The 26795-nt window shown below is 37.5% G+C and overlaps 2 protein-coding genes across 4 annotated transcripts; both read right to left on the reverse strand.

Annotated features, from left to right (window-relative positions):
• Positions 1–137: 137 nt before the first annotated feature.
• Positions 138–13437, reverse strand: LOC122080393 (aspartokinase 2, chloroplastic-like). 3 transcript variants are annotated; one of them, XM_042647348.1, is made up of 14 exons: positions 13213–13437; positions 12277–12899; positions 12108–12190; positions 11955–11995; positions 8753–8907; positions 6328–6477; positions 6111–6206; positions 5712–5828; positions 2915–3034; positions 2737–2829; positions 2508–2630; positions 875–991; positions 676–738; positions 138–557 (listed from the first exon to the last, which is right to left on the reverse strand). In XM_042647348.1, exons 2-14 carry the CDS (start codon positions 12679–12681, stop codon positions 411–413), a joined length of 1710 nt encoding a protein of 569 aa, XP_042503282.1. In that variant the 5' UTR covers positions 12682–12899; positions 13213–13437; the 3' UTR covers positions 138–410. The 3 variants fall into 3 exon arrangements, with proteins under 3 accessions (XP_042503282.1, XP_042503283.1, XP_042503284.1); XM_042647349.1 differs by having other exon boundaries at positions 12277–12914; XM_042647350.1 differs by having other exon boundaries at positions 2514–2630; positions 13213–13436.
• A 9043-nt stretch (positions 13438–22480) lies between these two features.
• Positions 22481–26127, reverse strand: LOC122079936 (transcription factor ICE1). The gene is made up of 4 exons (XM_042646731.1): positions 24789–26127; positions 24054–24281; positions 23279–23449; positions 22481–22800 (listed from the first exon to the last, which is right to left on the reverse strand). The coding sequence occupies exons 1-4, from the start codon at positions 25968–25970 to the stop codon at positions 22717–22719; spliced, it is 1665 nt and encodes a 554-aa protein (XP_042502665.1). The 5' UTR covers positions 25971–26127; the 3' UTR covers positions 22481–22716.
• Between the last annotated feature and the right edge of the window lie 668 nt (positions 26128–26795).

Raw genomic sequence — 26795 nt, forward strand, 5'->3', positions numbered from 1 at the left:
TCGAAATTCTACAAGTGAAGTAACAGGTCATGAGTATGATTACCAGTTGTGCTCACATGCTTGTTTAGAACTTTTACCTGCAAAAAATCTTGTAGTATACCCGACCAATGTGATGTGCACCAGGGCAAGAAAGGGGAGAGGTAAATTGAAATTAAGAATAGAAACTGAAGCTATCTGTTACAGAATTTGTTGGATAGTGGATCTACAACCAGAGTATCAACTACAGGTACTAAAAAAAAAAATCAGTCCCTAAACCATTCTAGAGTCTGTTCAACTTAAACCTTGAAATTAAAATTTTACATTGCCCAATATTGATTATTCTCTCACAAAAGGAAAATTGAAAGAGAGAAGAAGATCGAGTTCTACCTGCATTGATTGATCAAATAGAAGATAAAACATGATGAAGAATATCAATCCAACAATGGCACAGCAGAACCATTTTTGGATCTACTTCCTGAATCTAATTCAGAGAGAATACCTCCCTCAAAAAAGGTCTGGTGAAGAGCCCTGACACATATTTCAGCTTCACTGTCATTCACTATTAATGAAATGTTTACCTGGTCAGCAGACACAAGTTAAATAGAAATATAATGTGTCAGATGCAGATAAGGTAGTGTGCACCAGTGCCTGTGAAGGAGGAGCATGAGAGAGGGATAGAGTTTATGTAGGAGAGACCTTAGATGCCCCTTGAGAGATCATCTGGACATTGACTCCATTGGTTCTGAGAACACGAAATGCCTGCCGAAATATGCATTTTGTCAGTCAAATATGGAAGAATGAATGATTCTGCAATTTGTCCAATCTTTACGCAGAAGAAAATACAGTGCATTTCAGATCAGCAAATTAAGATCTCTTCATAAATAAAATAACACACCTTCTCCAGTATCAATGAAGACCTTTGAACATTCCCAATGAGAGAGATGATTGATCTGTGTTGAAGAAGATGCACTACTGCAATTTTTTCAAGCTCTTCCACCACATGGTCAAGCTCCTACGCAAATAAGATTCAGTTCCAAATAAGCTGACTTGGCAAAACAGAGTAAATCAATTTCCAAAAGAATAAAGACAATGTAAGCCCAACACTAAGCACTCGCATAACTTGAACAGCCCCATGACAGTAAGTCAAACCCTTCATATCCTATTGTCCCCTCTATTAAGGGCCACAACATGTGTTAGAACATAACCTTCTTGCCCAACTTCAACCCAACTAAATGATTGCCTTCATTTATCCTTATACTGCTTCAACACAACTTTTCAAAGGAGAAAGGCAATATTACGGGTATTAAAAATGACTGCCAAAAGAAATGGTCAACAATAAGAATCATGTTTTGCGGCTGAATGGTCAACATAGAAGAGATACAGAATCTTGACAACCCCAAAAAATCCCAAAATGAAAAAGTGCCTAGAAACTTGAGTCAAGATGTCAACAAATCACACCTAAGTATTAGTTGGTCCATGCCTACCCTAAAATGCCTAGGTGGTCGCTTAGATTAGTCAATGCTTTGACAACAGTGTTTGGTGTCTCTTGGATTAGGTAATGCTTTGATAACAGTATTTGGTGCTATCACTAATTTGTTGTAAAAATTCCATTTCCAACTCTTTCAATTCTATTCCTGCCAGTACCCATCCAAGCATCTCACCTTTCACTACTTTTATGTATATATAGTCACTTTCCCGTGACCCAACATCCTACCACATAAAGTATGCTAATTACCTAGTCACACTAATTAATCTCCCTTTTCAATTAGTGGTAAGTGCTGATAAAACATGCTTATGATGTGTAGGACAGACAAAGGCCTTGATATATTGCATTGAGCAAAGCAAGGTTGATTAAGGGGGGGGGGGGGGGGTTAGGAACAATGAATGGAAAGACATTACAATTACAAAGAAAGTATATGGATTATCTAGACCTAGACTCCCAATAAATTTGTGAAAAATTTCAACTGATCCGTAAGCGGGGATGAGTTATAGTAATTTGTTCCAATCCGAGACATAAACAGAGACAAGTTGTAACTCCTGAAAGAGAAACCACTGGTAAACATCTTACTAGCAATTTCCATGGACTTCCATAACTGCCACAAAGCAGTTCCATGCAAAGAGTTACATATTGAAATCATAGTCTAAAACACTGCTCACATGCATTTCCAAATTCAATTGGGAATCATTTGATCCAATGGCCTCCCTTGCATTCATCTTCCTCAATGCCTTTTAACTACAGATAATCTGATTCTAAAAGCAACTATGATTTCAAAGTTTAATGCTACAAACAAAGAAAATATTCTGTATCACCAATTCACAGGTTTGCCGAGTTACTTAGAAAAGAAATTTAGTTCTGCCACAGAATCTACCTTATGACCGCTTAGTTGGTGGGGCAAAAAAGGCTCCACAAGTGGCCATACCACTCTCTCCTTCTAATTTTCAGCCAGCAAAAATCTATTGGCACATGGCAGAATATTGCCCTCTTTTTTGTTGGGCATTTTAAATAGAAAAGGGGAAGAGGTCCATACACTTGCCTGCTGAATTAGTTCCCTGCTCCAAAGCTTTGATGGATCCAAAGTCAACGAAATACTGACTTCACTAGTAGCAACAACATCAACAGATATCCCCAAATCTTCAAAGATAGAGAAGACCTGAATGCAAAAAGACAGGAAACTTGCATTAGACTACACAGATAATAGAAGCAACTGAGGCAGCAGGAAGGGATTGAGAAATAGATTTATTAACTAAGTTTCTCACCTTTGCGAGAAAGCCAAATTGGCCAAGCATGTGGGTGCTAACTATATCCAACATAGTGACATTCCGTTTCAACACTATGCTAGTAAGTACAGCCTGCAGTTGGGAAAACGACAGTTAAATGCTTGTTCATATGATTTTTATTTTAGTGATTACCAGTGAAAAGTATGCATCAACAAACCTTACTCATATCCCTTGATTTAGTGATAAGGGTACCTGGAGCTTGAGCGTTGTAAGAATTCTTGACCCTAACTGGAACATCACCCTCCCTAGCTGGTCTCATCGACTGAGGATGCAAGACCTGGAAAGGCACAAAAAGAATGTTTAGGACTTTCTTTTCTTTTTTATTTTTGGAGACTATTTTTGTAACTTAACTAACCATAAAACCATCTTACCAACTATTCCAGTGTACATTCTCGTTGTAATTACAAAAACTTTCTACTCTCACACAGATCCCACTAAAACAGAATGGAATGGGACGTGCTGGGATCACATATGGTCGGTTTGATGTCTGATCACCAACCCACCTAAGGAATCTAGACAGAAATTGGATGGGTATGAACCGTACAATCGGTTTCTAAGCCTAAAAGCAGGCGAGCTGGGAAATTTAGGCCCATTAAAGAGAAGCAATTTTAAGCCCAACACATAAATGCCCATATTAGTCCCAAAAGTAAGGTAAACAATTGAACTTCCTTGAATGATTCTTTGTCTTGGATGCAAATGCAACCCATCCATAAACTATGTCAGTTTCCATGCAAATCCTAAGGGAATACCATTATAACTCAAGTATAGCTGTCACCTAACAACGGGGGGCAAGCAAGTCTATACTTGGCCCCAAAGTCCAGTAATCCAGGAAATGTAAACAATAATCTTCCTATCATGATTTCTCAAGCCTATACTGGGATGAATAAAATTCAAACAAAACAAAGAACAGTTTGGGATAAATTATAAGGTCACTTATTACATTACCTGCTGGTGAGCTAGCTAACCCAATCAAATTACATGGCAACAAAAGGTATCCAGGGACATTTAGGAAAATTCACTGTCACGCAGTGACTAAGTCTAATTATGCAAACAACCCTAGATATTTAATTTTGCTCATGAAATTCACCAGGTGAATCACCAGTAGGCGAGGAAATCATTTTTCAAATTATAAAAGGGATTTTTTTCATACTCTATATAAGGGATTTAAAGTACCAAGAAATGAAGAGCTAATGTGCATTCGCATAGCTCAACTGTCGATAAAGTTTCATTTCCCATTGTTTTTGTGTGTGTTTGTGTGCTCTATCTTGGGAGGTGGGGATACAATGAGAGCTTAAGGATGAGAACCCATACGGGGTATAGAATCTATTTACACTTTTTTGTCAGCAAGTCAATGAGCCCGAACTACTGCTCAGATGGCACTTCTATGAGATCAAATAAGAAAAAGTAAAATTGAAACCAAGTAGCTCCAGGTGTAATGCACCACAAGTATAGCTGTCACCTAACAACGGGGGGCAAGCAAGTCTATACTTGGCCCCAAAGTCCAGTAATCCAGGAAATGTAAACAATAATCTGCCTATCATGATTTCTCAAGCCTATATTGGGATGAATAAAATTCAAACAAAACAAAGAACAGTTTGGGATAAATTATAAGGTCACTTATTACATTACCTGCTGGTGAGCTAGCTAACCCAATCAAATTACATGGCAACAAAAGGTATCCAGGGATATTTAGGAAAATTCACTGTCACGCAGTGACTAAGTCTAATTACGAAAACAACCCTAGATATTTAATTTTGCTCATGAAATTCACCAGGTGAATCACCAGTAGGCGAGGAAATCATTTTTCAAATTATAAAAGGGATTTTTTTCATACTCTATATAAGGGATTTAAAGTACCAAGAAATGAAGAGCTAATGTGCATTCGCATAGCTCAACTGTCGATAAAGTTTCATTTCCCATTGTTTTTGTGTGTGTTTGTGTGCTCTATCTTGGGAGGTGGGGATACAATGAGAGCTTAAGGATGAGAACCCATACGGGGTATAGAATCTATTTACACTTTTTTGTCAGCAAGTCAATGAGCCCGAACTACTGCTCAGATGGCACTTCTATGAGATCAAATAAGAAAAAGTAAAATTGAAACCAAGAAGCTCCAGGTGTAATGCACCACATGTAGCTGCACACTGAATATAAGAAATGACAGCCCAACCTGAACTGAATAGAATAAAAAAGTGGGTTGGATTAGCCAACCCATCAACAATGTTCAATGAAGGTGTTATGCTAGTGGGGTTGAAAAAGTAAAGGAATATAGGAAAAAGTTACTTCTGGATCCTCGACAGTTGGGAACAGGTCACATAACAATATGCCTAACTATTACCCACACAGATTTAAAATGTGATGGGATGGGAGAGGTATGCAGGAAACCTCATAGGGATGTACCCTATTTGCCATGCCCAGGTATGCCCACCCTCCATGTGTCAAATTTTAGTCCAAAAGAACCTAGGAACAAGGTGAATAAAGCTTTGGTAAATGGTCAAAAAGTCAACTCATGTTAGAAGTTTATTTCTAGCTAAGCAATTAAAATGTTTATCCAAATGTTAAAAGTGTCAAGTGTCTCAGGATTGGCATTAATGCATTAGAATGCAGGGAGAGAAAGCATTCAAAAGAGTGGGAAAAAAAAAACAAAACAAAACAAAACAAAAAAGGTATGCGGCGTCTCATTTTTTAAATAGTCCTACATTGGATAACAAATACAATTCAACCAAATCCATAAACAGGGCTATGCATTTGTTTTGAATTGTATACTTTGCCAGGGCATAGTGCAGCAATATTCCCAACCTCCTCCTCCACACCCCCCCCCAAAAAAAAAAAAAGTTAATAAGATTTAACAGGCTAAACTGACTACATTCACTTTTACAAGCAAGCATACCCTTATGACAATTCTTCCTCGAATCAATGCAATAAAAAGCAATAGGAATCTGTCAATCCAAGCATACCTGAGCCCCTAAATATGCAAGTTCAGCTGCCTCATCAAAAGTCAAATATGGCACAGGCTTTGCATGTGTATAAATATTGGGATCACAAGTCAAAACACCATCTACATCCTTCCACACCTGCTATCAATTGAAAAAATACCATCACATATCATCATTTGAAATATCATCATAAAAGGTATGAGAAAGCAAGTTCAAGAAAAAATATATTCAAAGCTTCAAAATGGATTTTCAACTAAATTTCCACCAAATTTTGTGAACTAGACACAAATGTCAAAATTCATTTTGGAATAGAAAAAAGGGGCAACAATAGCATGTAGAAACATGCAAGTGCATATGAATGCAAATTCACAAACTCCTGGTGAGCATGCATCCCACTGCACTGAAGAGTCTGAACTAGACCTGAATCTCACGCAAGCCCAAGGCTTTACCAATGGTTGTGGCAGTCAGATCACTTCCTCCCCTACCTAAGGTAGTCACAGCACAAGATTTCCATCCCTGCAATCAGAATAAAATATATCTATCATGAAATAAGAACTAGCTAATTCAGCTTCTTATAGGTGAGAGTAAATAATATCAAGAGTGGTAGAATATAAACCAAGCATTGAGTCACAAGAACCTTTCCAAGGAAGCCAGTAACAACAGGAATAGCAGGATCACTACTCCAATCATCATGTAACCTTTTAGCAACAGCTGGATAAGTTGCTTCCAAGATATCCGCTTTGGTGAAGTCGTCTGTCGTTATAAAACCAATATCAAATGCATCATACTGCAAAAGATTGTGCAACTGTAAAATTAGATACCAATACAATTGGCAACATCTTACAACAAAGGACAAGCCAGACTTATGTGTTGAAAAGACAATGATAGCAGAGAAAATTATGTCATGTAAGTAGGGTCGGAGTATGGCAAAAAATACACAACATAGTTGTCAAGCACATTACTAAAACCAATAGTAATTGAAAACATGAAATGGGAAAAGTGTAATTGCAACTAACCTGGAAAAAAAAAAACCAGAATGGGCCAATTTCCAAGTGGGCCTCAACAAATCACCAAAGGCTTCAGTGGATTAGACCATATGTCGACCATTAACAACAGCCTGGCCATGTGGATTCACAGTGGTTTGAGTTGATGAGTGTAGAAGTATTCTTCTTTCTGTTTTCCTAAAACACTTAAAACTACCCGATTTCCTCCATAGTTTCCCTCATAACACCCCTCTCAACACCTTCAAGCCTACTCTAAATGCAATCTAACCATACCTGATTGGATTACTCCCTTTCGATTTTCTATTAACTGCTCTATCATAACACAATCCACTCACCAGCCCCGTAATTTTTTAGAAACCTTTCCTTCTCAAAACCCCTCACCAGTACCTTCATCTTCCTTCAATCATCAAAAGTAGCCCTTAAATGAACCTAACAACACTAATGCTTATTCCAGCTGTCCTATTCCATAGTAGACAACAGCTATTCTGTCTCCTACTTCCCCCCACATTGCTTTCCTAGGTTGATTTGTTAATTGATCTTATTCTCTAGGCATGTACCATTGTGGGAACCATACCCCTAAATCACAAATTGCTCACTTGTGTCAAACACATAAAACAAGAAGTCCCTGCAAGAGGTAAGTAAGCCCAACGATACGTTTGAAGGACCCATGGTAAAATCACCATTATAATAATATATTAGTCCACCTTGTGCATATATCTCCAATATCCACGTGTTAGAATATTTTATGGTGAGTTCTTCTAGAAATATTTTATGGTGAGTTCTTCTACCAAGACATCAAGATGATATCCTGGAAGACGATGATATTCAGAGGTCAGCCATGTAGCCAACTATACTCCAAACACCTATTGCCTCAATTAAGCTCAAAATCTTCTCCTTTTTAGCCTAAGCACGGCAAGTTTACACCCTTCCAGAAGATTATCCACTCTTTGTGGCATGACCCACATAAGCAAAAGAAGTTTTACGTTAGACCACACCTCAATTGAAAATTTTAGTGGAGGAAGCACTACCTCATCTTCGACATTGATCCAAAATGGGAAGCATCTGGGAAGACAAAACTCCTTCAAATTTACCCAATTGGTCGCTTGACCAACAAAAAAAAAAAAGGCCATCAAAGAAATCCCCTTCACCCAGATTGTAGGCCAAGAACAAGAAATATGTATGGATCTAAACAGAGCTTCACATTGTGAATTCAAGATAAAAGAACCCTGAACATCTAATTTCCAATAGACTTCTTACATCTTGCTTTATAATAGCGTGGCAAACCAACTTAGCAAGCTGGGTTTGCCTGATGAGTTCGGCCGGATGTTAGCCTTTGTCTCTTCCAACTAATAAATTGGAAAGATGTCAACAATTTTGCCACCACGGGCTTCCAACACGAAAACAATATCTCCAAGGCCTACAGTTGATCCCTTGAGATGAACTATGAGTGTTATAATGGCGCCAACATCCTAATTGTTGGGTTGTCCCTAAGACAAGTTAACAATCCACTTCGGAGGTAATACCATCCACACAATCACTAACTGGCTCCTCATCTGTTAATTATCTATATTCTATGAGAGATTCTTGAGACAATGCCAAATGCCTAATCACTCAACCCGACAACCCATGACGGGCTTTTAGAAACATGTTAGTTAATGAAATGCAGTGGAGTATCATATAGTTTTCTTAGGATATCAACCCAGATATCCAAAATCAACCATAATACACTGAGTCATGTATGGTAAATTGCAGGTCTATTGTCTATTCAAATTTTTTTTGTTTTCTAATTAACCGAGTAAGTGGCTCTATTTGAAGTTTCACACACATCCATTTCATTTTGATTCACCGAGCAAAGTGTTTGATTAATGGGTGAATTGAAAATGTATTCATGATCCTTTCAAATGATTCTGTGTAGAGTCCACCATAACTTAACAATAGATGCATTCCAAACCATAAATTGTGAATATTCAGCAGAAAACCCACTTCACTCAACTGTTACTTCATAAAGACTAATCTAAGTGCATATGTCTTGAGACAAATAACTGAGAAAGAACATACTTGGCGGGATTTAGCACCAATTTTATTTAAATATGCACAAAAAATCCTGGTGGACATGCACTCTCCAAATGAAACTAAATAGTCCTTTGTCCGGGGAGTCAGCTCTTTCATCATAGCAATTCCCTTTAGAAGCTGCTCCATTTCTTCAAGGTGATCTGCAAATTTTCCAAGGGAAATAGAAAAACATGAGGCAGGAGTAAGGAACCACTATACTTGGTAACCGGCTAAAAATACTCAGTTGTGAAGGGCCCAAGGCCAAAGAGAGTTAGTTTAAAGGACTCCAATCCACAACCAGAAAAGATAAATTTTGTTAATATTTAGCAGATCAAGGAGGCTCAAATCAATCACAAAAACAGAATAATAGAAGGCATTCATGTAAGAAGAGATTCATGAATTTCACAATAAGCCATTTTGAGTTTCTATACACTACTTTGGTAGGTCCATAGCATCCCAAAATTGGGGTTTCAAACCCGGGGTTGCGTTACATAGTCTGCATAAAACTAATTTGCAGAAGACCTATGTAATTATCCATATAAAGGTCACGATTGGACACAATTCGAATTCTGAGAACTCTTGATTTAACCAATTCTTAAATTGCAATTTTGACCAGAATTGAAGAAACACATCTGCATGCACAAAAATCATGCAGTGATTCTTACTCCAATGAGGGTCTCATTGACCATGGCATGATAGGCAAGCCCCACATTTGAGATGGGCCCGCATGGCCATCTTATTTCCACCGCATCAATTCTAATTCTTGCCAAGAATTGATAAAAGAATTGTATCCAAACATGGCAAGAGTGACTGGTTAATTGCCATTCTGAGCATTGGAAATTACAAGAAACAAGCACTGCTGCCCATTCTTAGGTATTAATTGGGCATCAAATCTAATAACACTGTGTGAAATCTTAGGGATATAAATGTACATTTTGCCCCACTTTGGATAATACTACTTCTGTTTTTCTTGTTTTTTTGCAGTTTCCAATTCTACAAAAGAAAGTGCTTAAAGTGAACCAAGAACCAGTCCAAGCTTGAACTAACTTGTCCAAAGGCAGCCCACTCATTGGTACGACATCCTCTCTCCTACAAAATCCTGAAGATTATTCTCTGTCCTTGCCACCTCACAAAATCTTGAAGATGCTATGCAGAGATTCCTTTCTGATTTAGTCAAGATTACAAGATATTGGTTAATATTGCAGGGAATGAATAGAATCTGTTAATTTTGGAAACAGTTTCTCTCTTTCCTCACACAATATCTCAAAGAATGAGGATTTTTACCAAGATTGAATTTTATTTTATTTTCTTTCTTTTCTTGAAGAAGACTTGTAGAAGGAATAAGGCAAGATTAAAGCCCTATAAAAGCCCCCTTCTCCCCCTCCTAAAAGGATTATTCTCCTTAGTTTATTTTCTAGTTTATGCTTAGTTCTCTTCTATCTCTCCTTATGTTTCTTCAAGCTTTTATTCAAGGGATTAATGATAATGCAATTCAGTTTTTAATTGTTAGTTTGTTTAATTATTAGTTTACTTTGTTAATTTAGTTCATAGTTTAGTTAATTTAATTAGTGCAAGCCATAGTTCTAGCTTTCAAACTTTCTAATTCTAGGAAAGAATTAGTTCAAGTGACAAGAATCAAGAGTTTTCAAATTCAAGAGAGCAAGTTCTTCATCAATAATTATGTTCCAGTACCATCACTCCAAATCAATCAAGTTACAATTCCGCTTACATATAATCAAAGTATGACAAAGTTTATTAGTAGAATTAAGATTTTTATTCAAGTTTTAAATACAAGCAGTGGAATTAGGATTTTTATGCTTTTCTTTTATTTCTTTTCCTTGTGTTCTTATTTACATATGTGCTATAATTGAAGGTGATGCCTCCACTAGTACCTCTCCCAAAAATTCGGCCGATGTATTGAGAATTTTTCTTTACTTGCTTTCTATTTCAGTTCTTTATTTGTTAGTTTAGTTTTATTATTTGCAGATTATTTTTTTAGTTGTTATTTTCAACATTTATTTTACTTCTCTAATTAAAATAATCCGGCATTAGAACTGTTTAGTTTAGAGGTTGAATGTGTAGGTCGTTTTCTTTCGTTTAGATGCATGTTCTAGGACTAGAATCTAAAATCAACCATCCCTTGTTCACTCTCGCCGTACTTAGAGTAGGTAAGATAGAGTGACTAATCTCCTTGTGATTGACCCGTTTGCTACAATATACCGTACGTTTGCGGTAACATATTTTAAAACTCAAACAAAAATCATTCGTGATTTTACTGGAGCAAAAGTATAGGAAAAACATTAGAGGGACTGAAAGAGAAATGGGAGAGAGAACCAGTCCTTACTCAGGGAACAGTGCAGTTTATGCAGCCAAATGCCAGAGTCCCTGAGGGGCATTTGTTATTAAATTATTAAATATGACTAAGAACCTACTGTTCACCTGTGGATTGCCTCTAAAGGTGGGATTCTAGGGTTCAAGTAAACAAATGCTTCTTTTATTTACATATGCTTCTGCCTTCACAGTTAAGCCATAACAATATAACAATTTCCATCAATCCTAATCATTCTCTTAATGCCAAATGTGATGGTAGAAAACTCGTCCACTCTGTCAGCATTCAGCAAGAGGGAAGACTAAAAAACGAAGGAATCTTTGAATTAGATGGACAAAAGTATGGTCTCTTTTTCTTTTCGAAAAAATCAGATCTTCATATGCCCTTCTCAATGATTCAATATGGTTTCTAAAGACACCATGACATTAAATCAGTAACTTGATTGAGGGGGTAATAGCTAGTCAGTAACCACGCAACACCGCAACATACACTTTATCTAGGAGTAACAACTGAGGCTGAGAACTTTCACAGGACGTGAGTCAAAGAAAGGGTTTATAGTGATCTCAAAGAACTACTCTTTGTCTGGTGTTTTCTAAACATAGTTAGTTAAAGACTTTCATGTGAGAGCCATCCACATGAACCAAAATGTAGGCAATCTAGCATCAAAAGAAACACGGCCTGTCTCAAGCATAAACTTATGTACCATAACAAGATTATTATAAACATCCAGACCAAGCTCCTGCTGCCAATTGCAATATAGCAATAATTGAAGCAGCAAAAGAATAGAGCATATTATATTATACAACTATATAACTCTGAATTGATTAATGTGTAAACTGAAAAGGGAGAACCAACACGGAACGCAATAAAGGTACTCACCAGAAATAGTATATACATCCAATCCAAGCTCATCAATCGTTCTGAACTAGGAGAAGCATTTAAACTCAATGTGAGAATAACTCATAAGAAAGTAAAGATGCGGAGGAGTTAAGCCACAAAAATCAGAAAGGGAATCCAAAGAGAATTTCATACCTGAGATGAAGTTCTTTTATAAATCTCAACTCATCAATTTCAGAGACATTAGAGACACCGCAACTAACAGCCTTTTCACCGGCCTAAAACCCAACCATTTTATTTCATCATGAACCCCCCTCCAAGAAACAAAATAAGCAGCAGCTACAAGAAGAGACTCGTTTCATACCAGTAAAAGTTTGTTAGTTGTCTTTCCCATTGCGGAGAGAACAATGACAGGCCTTTCTCCGGGAAAGCTGAGAATAAGTTCGGCAACCTCCTTCATTCTCTCAGCGGAGGCCACTGAAGAGCCGCCAAACTTCATGACGCACGTCAGCTGCCCGGCATTTGCATCAGAAGAAGGTTTCGCGGTGTACTCCCTGTCAATCAAAGCTGCTAACCCTGCGTCGCAACTGACTTTCAAAGCATTCCTTCTACACGCACCTTCAAACCTTGTACATAAAAGCTCCGAAGTCGAAGCTACGGAAGCCGCAGATTTAAGGCGACATGATGAGATAGATAAGAAATGCGAGGAGTTCCTTCTGAGTTCCGCACAGGGAGTCCTAACGCCAGCGCAATGCAATGATGCCGCCATGTTCGAGCAGTTCAATAAGCAGTAAACAATGTTACAATAACCACGCAGATCTGTTTAAATCGACGAACGAAGAAACCTAGGGTTTATCAACGGCAACGAAAGTAAGAAACTAGAGCCGGAGGACACTGTTCCAACAGAAAACTTCAAAGATCTCTCCAGAAGTAAGATTTGCTGGCGAGATTACGTTCGTACTCTGTTTCGACCAGGAGGCAGGGTGCCTGAACATTCCACAACTGATATCAAACGTCCGACACGATTACGATTAACGAATGTATGCAATTCATCAGAAAAACGAAGAAGAAGATAAATAAAAAGCTTAAATGCAATTAAAACTACCAGATTGAAAACTATGTATGGATGTGCAGAAATGAGGAGGGAAAACAAATTTCGGTTGCAGAAGCAAAGAGGAAATTCACTCAAAAGCCACAAAAATTCACAATACATGAACAACGGACTTCATTGTTGAAAACAGATATTGAAAGACAAGAGAAACGTAAAATCTTAGGAACTTGGAAGAAGCTCAAGGAGTACCTCAAAGGTCGAAACAACAGAGTATGAAAAGCGAAGGAAGAACACGAGTTGGAGCTTATCTTCCGTTCCCTTCAGGAGTCCTGGCCTTCGTCTGAGCTATGAAGGAATGCGAGAAGGAGGCAGGAAGAGAGCGCGGCGGCAATTTTAGGAAGACAAAGAACAGGAGAAAAACACAAAAGAGAATATATGTAAACTGCGTGCGCGGAGGCTGGAAGCCTGGTTCCGCCTTTTCGTTTTGTTTGTTTAATTTAATATTCTCACTTTTCAGTCAAAGCGACTCATGAGTCATCGTGCGTAATTAGAAACCCCCATTCTACAAAAATGAAAAGGAAACAGAAGAAAACAGTGGGTGTCGCGCGCGCGCGTGCGTAGAGTTTGATTTGTCACAGAAAAATTCTCCCGCTTCTGGACGGTCGATATGCGATGTATGGCACTGGCGCAAAGCGAACGGCAAAGTTGATGCACAAATAACTTTCGTCAAAATGGTATCGACGCACATTAGGCGGCAATGCCATTTCGAATGGGGAGGAGAGAGAGGATCGGAGGAACATGGAAGTATTAGCGTGAGTCTACATCCTCTGCAGCAAGCGATGAGGTGTGGTGAGCCTTGGATGATTAAGAGTATCTGAACACGCACCCCAATGGGGTTTCCAACCACTTGATGCTCATTGCACCAGTGCGACGGCTACAGATGATTTTCACACGTATTAGCGTATGTAGTAGTCTAGAGGACCTTTTCTACATATATATATATATATATTTGGTAAATTTTTCTTAAGGTTATTAAAAAAAGAACAATGGGACACATAAAATTACGAGTCCAGGTTAAGTCTTTGTACTTATAAGTTGTTTAATCCATACGTGGAATTCATTTTATCTCTCTCTTTTTACAATCGATTTCCATATTGAGTGGATTTCATCTATGAGTGAAACAAGGCCGGATTTCTTAAAACCCTAATCGAACCCTAGGTTCTCAAAATTCAACCCATGTCCAACCCAATCCTATCGGGTTCATGTTTAGGCTCAACCATGCCAGGTTCATACCAACCCAACTATACCCTAATTGACCCTATTAGAGATGGGTTGGTTTGGGACCATGGTTTTTATAATGGTTGGATTAAGCTTGATTGACATGTTTTTTCCATTCATGTCTCATATATTAAAAATTATAGGAAAATAAAATACCTATTGGAGCTCTAATTTCTATTATAAAGATGCAAAGTTAAATTTTGGACTGGATTGAGTCAGGTTGGGCTGGGTTGAGGTCTCAACCCTAACCCAACCCAACCATGACCCAGGGTTGGGGTTTTTCAACCCTAACCCGCCCTCAAGGTCAAAAAACTTGGGGCAAACCCTGTTCGGATTGTCAAGGCCAAACTTTCACCCCTAATTTCATCATGTGTGGATCAATCATTGTAAGATAATGGATCTCATATGAAAACCTGATATAAACTCTAAAATTACTATCTCATTCGATGAAATAAAAAAATCTACCCATGTTGATAACCCTACATGTGCTCTCGCTGATCCTTGCACCAGTGCAAGGGCACGAACACAACCATGCAACAATCTCTTGATCAATAAATTATTTAAATACTAAGAAGGTGAATTTACTATCACTTCCCTATACTTAGCCTATATTTACTAAAACTCGCTTACATTTTACTTTTTTACTGATACTCCTCTGTTTTTTTTTATTTTTACGTCTCTTTCTCCCCTGCTCTTTTTAAATGCCCAAATTACCCTTCATTTTCACTTGTAACCTATTACACTTTTTTCATATTGATTGGTTTAAAATATGATTTGAACCAAACCACTTACAAGTTTTGTTTCATCCAATCAACAAGGATATTGACATAGTTGATGTGTCATTAAAGATATTATTTTTTATTTCATCTCATCCAATCATCATTAATATTATTTATTTATTTGTTATTATTATTATTATTATTTTTTGTCTCATCCATCATCATAAATTTAGCAATCTATTTTTTTATTGGTATTAGATTTGTATCAATCTCAGCCAATCTAAGGATTAAGAAAGAAAAAAAAAAAATGTATGGTAACCGATTGGAACATATGATACCGATATAGATATAAATCATATCCAAAATTATCATTTTTTGAATTTACAATATCCTTGATGACTGGATGAGATAAAACTTGTTACTGGTTTGGTTCAAACTCAATCAATTTGAAAAAAATGTGTAATAGGTTACAATTAAAAAATAAGGGTAATATGGGCATTTAAAAAGAGCAAGGGAGTATCAATAAAAAAGTAAAATATAAGAGAGTTTTAGTAAATATAGGTAAAGTATAGGAGAGTGATAGTAAATTGCTCTACTAAGAATATTATCTCATTTTATTACATAGGCCTTAGGGTAGCATCCTTGTTCTCTCTCTTGTTTTTTACACATTAAATGATCTCTTTATCTTAATTATAAGAAACCATTTTGATGAAATGACCTCTTACCTTCATTAATAAGAAGCTATTTTGTCAATATTCGTTAGTACACTATCTATGCTAATTGCCCAAAGAACCCTTCCATGCCAATAATTTAGGGATATTCCTCTCAGTTAGGAACTTTGAGAAAATAGGATAGATCATCTTCCCTTATAGAGATTTTATTTTTCAGAGAATTAATAATAATATAATAATAGGTTCTTTGAACCACTTATGTATGATACATTGGCAATTTCAGGCATCGTTTGACAATGGTTATGCTGTTTATGTGTTTAGAAACAACAAAGAAACGATTTTTTAAGTTTTCAGAAATAAAAAATAATTTTTTAGTATTATAAACCTGTTTCTCGAAACGTTTTTTGTAGACATAATGCCGTTAAAAAACCTAATAGTATTATAGGATTTTTAAAAGGAAGAGAGGGTTTGGTTACATCTTTTTAGGTTTAAATATTTGAGAGATTAATCAGGCCCAATAACATTTTTTTTGTTTCTTTTCAAATTCGTTTATAGAAACAATGAAACAAGTCATACTTGTTTCGTCAAAGTAGTTTATAAAATTGTAAATAGACATAAATTTTGATTTATATTTCTAAAAGTAGGTGAAACATAACAACTTTATCAACACATTTTTTAGGTTGTTTCTTCATTTTTGGGAACAAGAAAACATAGAAACAACAGACACGGATCGTTGTCAAACAATGCCTCTCCTTCATTGTGATCTCCATGTTGTTTGCTTAGATTGTGTTTGATATGACTAAAAATTATATTTTAGGACGATTAAATGCATACCAAACATAGGTTTAGTGAATCATCCTCTTATGAAGATTCAAAGACAGAAGAAATCAATAAATCAAGAAATCAAGAAATCATGCGAGGAAACTGAAGACCAGAGAGGCATAGTCTACACGCTTGGTATGAGAGATCTTTTTCCATATACTTAAGGGGATGAAGGCCCACCGGGAATTCAATTATTCAAAAACGACGCCCGAATAGCGAAGTCTAGGACATGCATGTCGTGCGAAGACACGCAATTCTGACACCAAAAAATGTGGTCAAGATTTAAGAAGCATGAACGAGGGAAAAGGGTCAGAGAAACAGAGACGTTCAATCCAGGTCCAGCCGTCTCCAGCTACCTAGAAAGAAAGATCTCAGCATTTTCCTCGGTATTAGCCACTAGAATATGCCCCCTGTTTTTTCTTTTTTCTTTTAATAAGAATATTAGGGCATACGAAAGTGGAATCTCTAACATTAACAAAAGCACGTTCCCACCGAAAAAAGTCACGTGTAAAATTCGAAGAAGACGAGTGTGAACGATGGTGGGGCCTACAAGCATGACCCAAATCAACATTTGCTTTCGTTCGGGATCCACCCACCACTAAGGTGCAGTTAGCTATGATTAGGGTTTTAAATCTTGGAATTAGTGTCCAGATCTCTATAAGTTAAAACGGGAACGGTAAAAAAATATTGTTCGGTACGAATATATTTTAAACGGATCAAAATGTGAACGGGACGATCAAAAATACAGTCAAATACGATAAAAATGGGAAAAAATAAAAAACGGACGATACGTGTTTTAAACGTTTATATTTAAATAATACGGTGTCAAAAAAAGGGCAATATATAAACATAAATTGGCATAATAATTCTCTAAATACCTAGATAACAATCAAAATAAATAGTCCCGTTTTAAACGTTTCTATTTTAAAAAGTTTATATTTTTTAAAATCCGTTTTTTTACTGTCAAAAAAATGGTACGGCATTTAAAACGGCAAAAAAACTTCAAATAACCCCGTTCTCGTTTTTTACCGACTTTCTGTGAAAAATTCGGCAAACGGCGTTTAAAACGGCAAAAAAAGGGACGTTGTTTTAAACGCGAATAAACTAACTAGGGTCCAGATCAGTTCTACTTGATTCTGATCAGGATCAGTAAAAATTTGGTTGTTCCATGGGTTTGCAATTACTATCGATGTCAAATCTGTCCCTTATCTATTGTCGTAGAAATTGTTCTTAAGAAAGATTATGATTCTCCGATATCTAACTAATTCATCTCCCAAATAGGTAAGGGTTTCATTAAAGCTCAAGGCCCTATTTGAGTAAACCTATAAATGTACATTAATGTAACGGTACTATACAACCAGCTTACTTTCCATGGGCTCATCCTTTGCTTGGTTGAAGCGCATGACGGCATTAGCATAATAATTATTGAAAAATTGAATCCAAGGGGCAGCCCAGCCATGAGGGAGGGGTACCTTAAACAAGTAATGTCAAACTGGAAAAGCAAGTTTAGATCTATAATTTATCTTAAAGAATAATGGGTAAATGATTTTGAGTGGAACATAGGGGTCATGCCCGGACAAAGAAATGTGCATACCTAAAAGGGGCACAAGTGTCATTTTATGCTTGTGTTTCTGACCCTTATGTCCCACCAGAATACTTTGTGCCAAAAAATATATAGTTCCAAAATTTTCTCTAATAGTTTATTTACATATTCGTGTCACTTGAATGTGCATACCATAGAGGGGCACAAGTGTCATTTTGTGCTTGTGTGTCTAACCTTATGTCCCACCAGAATACTTTGTGCAAAAAAATATTAGTTCCAAAATTTTCTCTAATAGTTTGGTTACATATTCATGGTGTCAGTTAGTGCAACCGACAAAGCAACTTGGTAGGATCAAATCTCACCTTGTGAGCATGTCCACACTTCACTTTTGAGAGTGAATGATAGATGTGAGAAAAAAATTATATTCTTAAAAAAACAAAAATAAATAAACAAATCATTTCCTTTCCCTTAGGTTGTGGTCGGCTAGCTTTTATTATATCAAATCTCACCCCTATGTCCCACCAGAATACTTTGTGCCAAAAAATATAAAGTTCCAAAATTTTCTCTAATAGTTTAGTTACATATTCATGGTGTCAGTTGCATGTGCGTACCTAGGAGGGGCACAAGTGTCATTTTTTGCTCATGTGTCTGACCCTTATGTCCCACTAGAATACTGTGCCAAAAAGTATATAGTTCTAAAATTTTCTCTAATAGTTTGGTTACATATTCATGGTGTCAGTTAGCGCAACCAAAAAAGCTAGTTGGTAGGATCAAATCTCACCTTGTGAGCATGTCCACACTTCACTTTTGAGAGTGAATGATAGATGTGAGAAAAAAAATCATATTCTTCAAAAAAAAAAAAAAACATTTTCTTTCCCTTAGGTTGTGGTTGGCTTGCTTATTGTATGAAAGAGTTTTCCCAAATTATTGTGCTATTTATCAAGAAAATCAAGATAAAATTCTCTCCCCACTTTGTGTGTGTGTGTGTGAGAGAGAGAGAGAGAGAAAAGAGAAGAGAAGCCATGTATGATCATTGTTGCTACGAACTTGCCCACCTTTTTTTTTCTATAAATTGGGTGAGACAAAATCAAAAGAAAAAATAGTTTTTGAGAGAGAGAGAGAGAGAAGCCATGTTGCTACGAAATTGCCCACCTTTTTTTTTCTATAAATTGGGTGAGACAAAATCAAAAGAAAAAATAGTTATTTTTTCTAAGATTTTTCAATTCAACTCTTCTTTAATTAATTGGATGTCCAATTAGTGATTCAAGAGCTAGAAAGTGATTGCTAAGAGGTTCTAGACACACATCCCAATACATGAATGGGTATCCCCAAGTCCTCATAACCATTGGATCACTTATTGAACACCCAATTAATTGGAGAAGATATTTTTCTAGATTTTCTGATACCCATATCCAAAAAAATAGTCATATCCTAAATTTCTCTCATTTTTTTTTTAATATGTTCAAAATAGAAAATTTTCAATTAAAGTAAAAGAGAGATACATGCATTGTTCTGGTCAAAAGAATAAGGGTAATTTATAATGCCACCCCCTAGAGAAGGCTTATAGAGAAACCCTCTGTTTAGTGCCATCCGTCTTTCTTAGGTGAGGTTTTAAAATGATGATTTAATCATTTTGAGTAAAATACATATCTCTATTCTATTTTACATTAACCCATAATTATCCTCACCTTCACCGTGGATTTGAGGAGAACCCTTCTCCCCTTCTCCATCCCTGTGAAAACTGCTCCATCCTAGGCTGCCATGAACTGCTCCATGATAGTTGTGATGCAACTGAAGGTTTGCATTTTTCTCTTTAATCTTTCACCTAGTTCAGCTGAAGCACGGTTGTTCAAAATAGATCTTCCTGCCACTTTTCTATTGCCTACAAATTAACATCGCTCCCCTCCACACCAATACAAAAACATAGAGAAGAAAGTTCAAACGAACGGATTCCGATCCAGCAATTCAGCAATCAAGCTTTCATTTGTTGTTTCTCTCGCCAATTCGGATTGGAATTGGCAATGGCTGATCCACCATATTTCGGCCAATTCTGGTCTGTTCTCGGTTGATTCCAATCAAATGAGAAATGACAAACCGGCACTATTGTAACCATTTAGACAAAAGAGTTATCTCCATGCACTGTTGTAACCATTTAGCCATAATAGTTGCCTCCATTTTCCCACAAGCTACTTGCCTTCATAAAAATGCATACCTAATGCACAAGGCTTCCGCCGCTCCGGATTCGAGAAAAGGTCATAATGTACATAATCTTTCCCATGCTTTATAAAGAGGCTGTTTTGTAATTCAAATCCACAACCAATAGGTCACAATGAAACAACCTAAACATTACGCTGAGATCCACCCTCTAATTTACGGGTTGAAATCGTCTGCAATTCCGACCTCGTACAATTCCGTGCAATACCACCTTCACGCGGTGACACGTGTATTGATACCAATACAATGGTCCAGATCTGATACAACTAATAAAACATTAAATCAGTGAAGAGGCATTTAAATCAGATCTGGACCACTGTATTGGTATCAATACACGTGTCACCACATGAAGGTGGTATTGCACGGAATTGTACGAGATCGGAATTGTAGACGATTTTTTTCCCTAATTTACTTGCCAACCAATCAACACTAAAATAAATTGATCAAATTTAACATCACCCATAGAAACCAAATAAGAGTGTCTACAAGGTTTGTTCCATCTATTATTACATGTTTACCTTTTCTATCGATATTGTTCATTGTCGGTTTCCTTAAATCGATTTTTTATTTTTTTTACTTTTCTTGCAACCTTAATTTTAAGCATCCAAAGAGAGGAATGATTAGTATACGGGTGTATGCTTTCTTCCTTGATAGAAAGTTGGAATTCGTCCAATGAAATTGGCCAGGGTATTACATTACCAGCTCCGAAACAAAACCAAGGAGTGGTGACTTTAATGTGGAATTCCAAGAATTCCCTTGCATTACTCAAAGGTGGGAATTTCAAAATTTCATATACAATTACTATAATAAGGAAAAACTCATTTGAATAGTCCAAGCTTGATAACATATCAAGGCAACCCACTCATCCTACCATGTAGAATGATGATGTGGTAATTCTGACCATTGGATGACTAGTAATAAATGCCTTAGATTTAACCGTGCATCACATTTCATAGTCAAATTCAATCAAATACCGTCCCATGTATTGGCATGCATCCCCATGTATGTCCATGCACTCTTATGTTACTCGCATAGTTTTAATTTTCTAATCTCTATTTTTCATTTGGAAAATTTTTCTTGGGCTACAATTTTATGCTAGCAAAGGAACTTAGGGCCTACTTGTCCACAATATTTGAATCCCATCAGATTTATCATGTGACAAATTTGAACCGCCCTGGTAAGTTTATCAAGGCTTGCCGTTTCAAAAAATTGTCCTTACCATAGATACCTCTCATATTCAACCTTCCAAATGGCTAATAAAGTCACATAAATTAGAAAAAAAAAAAAAAAAAAAAAAAATTCCAAAACGGCCCACACCTTGATAGGCTTACCAAGATGATCCAAACTATCCATCATATGATACGATAAAGTTTAAATTTTGTGAACACGTAAACCCCAAGGTTGTCTAGTCACATCTAATATTTCAGCCCAAACAAAATTTGCCACGTGGTAAAATAGAGATTTAAGATCATAAAGTTGTGGGTGCACAATAGTGGAGAGAGAAATGATAAGAGTGCATGGTCATACATGAGCATAAATGCCAATACATAAGATGAGATTTGATTGAATTGGATTTTAAGTTTGACATAAGACTAATCCAGACAATATATTATAAATTCAATAGTTAGAATTACCACAACATCATTTCACATGGCAACATAAGGATCAGCTACATTGATAAGCTTATCAAAGCCGCTCCACTTAAATAAGTTTTTGTCCCATATAAATTATAACATGCAAATACCCTCCAAGGCCTACCCCATATACAGCCCATCTAATCCATCCATTACCCACAAAACCACACCCATGATCTATTTCCCACAACCAAATCACATTCATGATGCTTTACCATCTTCATATATTGAAGTAAAAACCAATGAAATAATCAAATTACGCAACACATAAAATTCCACCAAGATATTCTCCAGTAGAAGATAATAGTCCCTAGTTACTTGGGGCCTTTGGGTTTGGGATAGGACTAAGGATGGGTCTAGGTAATTCATCTACATATCAACCTATATCATATGTGAGAGGCTTCTCCATACTAGGTGTAGAGAGTATCTCTATTACAAAACCCAAAATTTTGCCACTTGAAAAGTGAATGGCAATTTCAACCATATGGTGATCTGGTAATGTACTGAACAGGCCACAGCCCACTCCATTAGCCTAATCGACGGGGTACGGTCGGCTGTAACTGGCCACAGCCTATAAGGAAGATTAATCCTTAGCTGCAGAACCCATTCAGCATTTGAGTTCCTAAAGAACATTTATAATTCTAAAGGAGGTTTTATTAAACACTAAAATTGCAGTAAACAATGTGTTCTTTGCTGCAATGCCTGCTAAAGGAAAAAACCAATGACAGACTAATCACTAAGCCCCATTTAAACATTGGCGTTATACTAGAAATGGCTTAGTAAACGCATTGGCAGATCACTTTGAGAACAACTACATGAAGTGCTTTTCCTGCAACTCTCTGACTGTTCATGAACTACATCTGTTGAACAAACTACATCATACCATGGAAGCCCGCAGAATCCAAAAGAACCGCCTTGATATCATCAGGTAGCACATCTGGGCCTTCCTTGCATTGCTGGGGTGAGGGACAAAAAAAAGCAGCAAATATCTTTCTTTAGCTCACCATCTCTGGAGTTTAAAGGACTGCAATCTTAAGATAAAAAAGGAACAGAGATCTAGTGGTATAATAGCAAACTAATGTACAAATTTGAATGATTTTAAGATAAGAAATGCTAATGGGCGTTGTTTCATTTGGATGATAGCAACTATGCTGTGAGAATCCATAGAATGGATGGATATATAATCATCAATTTGGTTCAGTATGCGACTTGGAAGATATTGATGACGAAGCATCAAATATTCAACCACGCCATCAGTATTGCTTTGTCAAATGGATTATAAGGTCTCCCACTAAGCTATATTTGATTTCCCTAGTAAGGAAACAAGATATGAAGTGCATGTTTCAACCTTACAATGCTTCAATACAATCATGTCATTGGTTCACTTAAAGCTAAACAAGCAAAATAAAAGAAAGGGGACTAGGGGAAACTTACTTCAGCTCGGAAGACATCCAGAGCAAACCCATTAAAACAGCTGATGACAGCCTGCTGGATGTCCAGTCCAAGCCTATCAAGTGCCTTCATTGTGGAGAGCAAGAGACCTGGTCTTCGGGCACAAAACATGTGAATGTTTACAGCTCTCCCTTCTCTTACCCTGACTTCAACCTAGAAAAGAGCATAATCATGGAAGATGAGATTAAACAGTCTTAAGAGTATCACAAGATGATGTGTGTGTCAAATGACACACAGAGAAAGGAACCACACTAAATAAACATGCATTAAATATATAAATAAGGGCAAATGTTAATTCACACAGCCGTTCCAAGAGCCAATCTTAGTATTATCTATGTGCCAAGTTTTGGGTCCCATTATCACTGTATTGCACAAAATACCATGCTAGGAAAGGCCATCGGTTAAGTCTTACAATGTTTATGAGAACCTGCATGATATGTGATCTGAGTATATGGTGCAGAATTTGGTTATTTTGTCATTTCGAATTTAGATTACAAACCAAAAAGAGGTTCTGACTAATTCATGAAATAACAGACAAGAGAAACATAATCTCTGTCACTCCAACATATAAGATGCCCGAGTCAAAACAAATTTGAACCATTTGGAACTGTAGAATTCCAAATAGAATATGTATGAAACAGATGATCAAGATTAAGGATTTTGATAAAAAAAAACAATAATCCAAATCCAACGAAGCAAAACGGAGTCAGTTTTTTCTTCATTTATTTATTTTGTCACCAAGATAACGAAAATTTACCCTTGCAGGTTGGTTATTTGGGCTTGGCAATGAGCTCGGGCAGAGTTCCTCCTTGACACGGCAAGGAAGTGTAGGAGGGGTGGGAGTTAATGGGAGGAAGGTTGCTGTAGAAGACGGAAGTGAAGAGCCAGGCGTGGTCGACTCTAGTTCATTGTGGAGGTCATTGATCCTTTGCAGCAGTTCCTTCAAGTACTCTATTGCATCACCGAGGATTGAAGCTCTATCCATCTGTTAAAACAATAATTAAATATGCATCATAAACAAATTTCTCAAGGGAAATTGAATTTCACAGAACTTCAAAGGCATCATGGATGGCTGCTAATGAACAAAAACTCAATCCACCATACATCAAATCTGGTGCTTGGTTGAACACTCAATTGAACTTCTCGATCACACACAGACATAGTTCAAGCACTTGTTAGAATATGTTCAGGCCCTTCAAAAACAATGTCAAGCAATTAAATTTTAAACTCCAATGATATTAAACACTGCTTTAGGATCCTCTTGTAAGGTTCTATCCCCTAGAACTGCATCATATCTACCACCACCACCCCAAATGAGATCATGTGTTTGGGGATGTAAAATTAAACAGCTAACAGTAATATCATCTTTTGGGGCCAAATAAGAGGAAACAAATTTAAGGTTTCATTACAAGTAAATACGCAAACTGAAACCATATGAGCACCACTGAGTAGTAATATACTAGAAAGGAAATGGAAATCTGAATATTCTCACCTTGCTAATCTTTGGAACAACCGACCTCAGCATGTAAAGCCTATCATTGAGTTTCTTCCTGCGTCGCCTCTCGGCCATCAAATTTTTCGCTGGGAGCCCCTTCTTCTTCCCCTTTTGATCAGTTCCAGTAACAGTGCTATTTGCATTCGAATTGTTTCCACCATTCTTTGCGTTCTCCTGCTCCTTGTTGTTGTTGTTCTCCGTAGCTTCGTCAGAATCATAATTCAAACCGGACCCGTCGATGCTTGCCTCCTCCATTTCATACTCTTCGTTGTTGTTCTTCCTCCCCTTCTCCTTATCTTCGTTCAATTCTCTCTTCCCTCTATGTCCTTCTGAACCCAGAAAACCCATATTACCAGCGTTGTTAGCAGAATTCTGGCGCAGAGCCGCTCTCTTCTGAAAGAGAGTGGGCTGAGCCCCGACAGGAGGGAAAATTTCGAGAGGTCTCAACACCTTAGACCTGTTCTGGAACAGCAGATTTCCAGAACCCTCGAAACCTCCAAAACCGGACGGTCGGAAACCGGTGCCGACAGAGCTGGTGTTGTTGGCCATCGGGAGCAAACGATTGGATGAGAATTGTGAATTGGAGCTCAGATCGGGAATGCCCATCTGAGCTTCGGAGTTCAAACCAGTGAAGTCAGTCAAAACCCCACCTCCATTGTTCATTAAAGCAGTGGAGTTTGTGTTCTGGTTCCCATGCAAAGGCGCGAGAAACCCGGAGTCACAGCCCAAATCGAAACCGCTCTCAAAAGGGTTACTACAAACAACATTAAGGAGCGAAGACAGGCAAGATTTCGGAGGCAAGAAGGACTGTAATTGAGATGGGTCGAGATTAAACACGGAGGGCGACGGAGAGCACGAAGACGAGGAATCCACTGACTGCAACAGCAGATTATCAGCTGCAGCGGCGTTTGAAGAGAAGGCTATATCTTTAAAATCTTGGTGATTTTGGATGCTTTGGAAGTCATGGTGAGAGTGAGACGGGTTCCCTCCACCGTGCACATACCAGTCTTCTTCAAGCATCGATTTGTACGTAGATAGAGAACCCAACTCGTCCTTATTTTCCCCTCCTCCTCCTCCTCCACCACAACCACCGTTGTTCCTAGTCCAAGAAACCGCGTCTTCTTCCTCTTCCTCCCCTTCTTCTTCCATCCACACTGCACCATTAAGCCTGGACATCATTTTTCCCCCCCTGCTTTTCTTTTCTGGGCTCCTCGGGGTGAACTGCACAGAGAAGTAGAGGAAAGGGGATCGGCAAGCAAAGGTACAAGTTCCAGAGCGTAAAGGGAAATAGCTTTTTAGATCACCATTCCAAGAGATGAGTATCTATATAACTTTGAACGTTACTCAGGGTCAGACAGTGTGTGGATATGTATCTCTCTCTCTTGCTTTGGTTGTTCAACGGCAATCTCAAATTATAAAATTACCCTCACACAGCCGCCTTAATTACTAGTAACAATTTCTGGTTTTCTACGGTGATTTTAGATATAGTAGGAGTAAAATGATCGCTCGCCTTTCAAGAAACAACGAAATTTCATCCTTTAAATGCTTTATTATGTGTTTCCATTGGTCCGCACACTTGTTTAGACACTATATTGCCTTTTGAGAATTTTTTTATTTTAATGGAGCATTGGTCTGGGGTGGGGACCGGGAATGGAACAGTGATAATAATTTCAGGTTAAGATTATAAGAAGCGGCCCACCACCCACTCTGTCACACTTGGTGTACTGTTGATTGTTTTAAGAAGCAGTTCTGGCGAGGCAAGGATAAAAGGGATAAGAGGGAAGAAATCTCAGAAACGGAAAAAAGGTCGAGAAAAGCGTTTCAAAACGTAAGCCAAATTTTCTCGTTTCTCCCTCCCTTGAAGTGACGTTGCATGGACTAATGGCCTTTTTTGGCATTTTATCGAACACGAAACAAACGGCTTTTGTGTGAGACTGGATGGAGAGGCGTTGCCCACACTTAGAAACGAGTAGCTCAGTTTAAAGGGGTCCCACAGTCTCTTTA

This window comes from Macadamia integrifolia, chromosome 5 (genome assembly GCF_013358625.1).
Source record: "Macadamia integrifolia cultivar HAES 741 chromosome 5, SCU_Mint_v3, whole genome shotgun sequence".
NCBI lineage: Eukaryota > Viridiplantae > Streptophyta > Magnoliopsida > Proteales > Proteaceae > Macadamia > Macadamia integrifolia.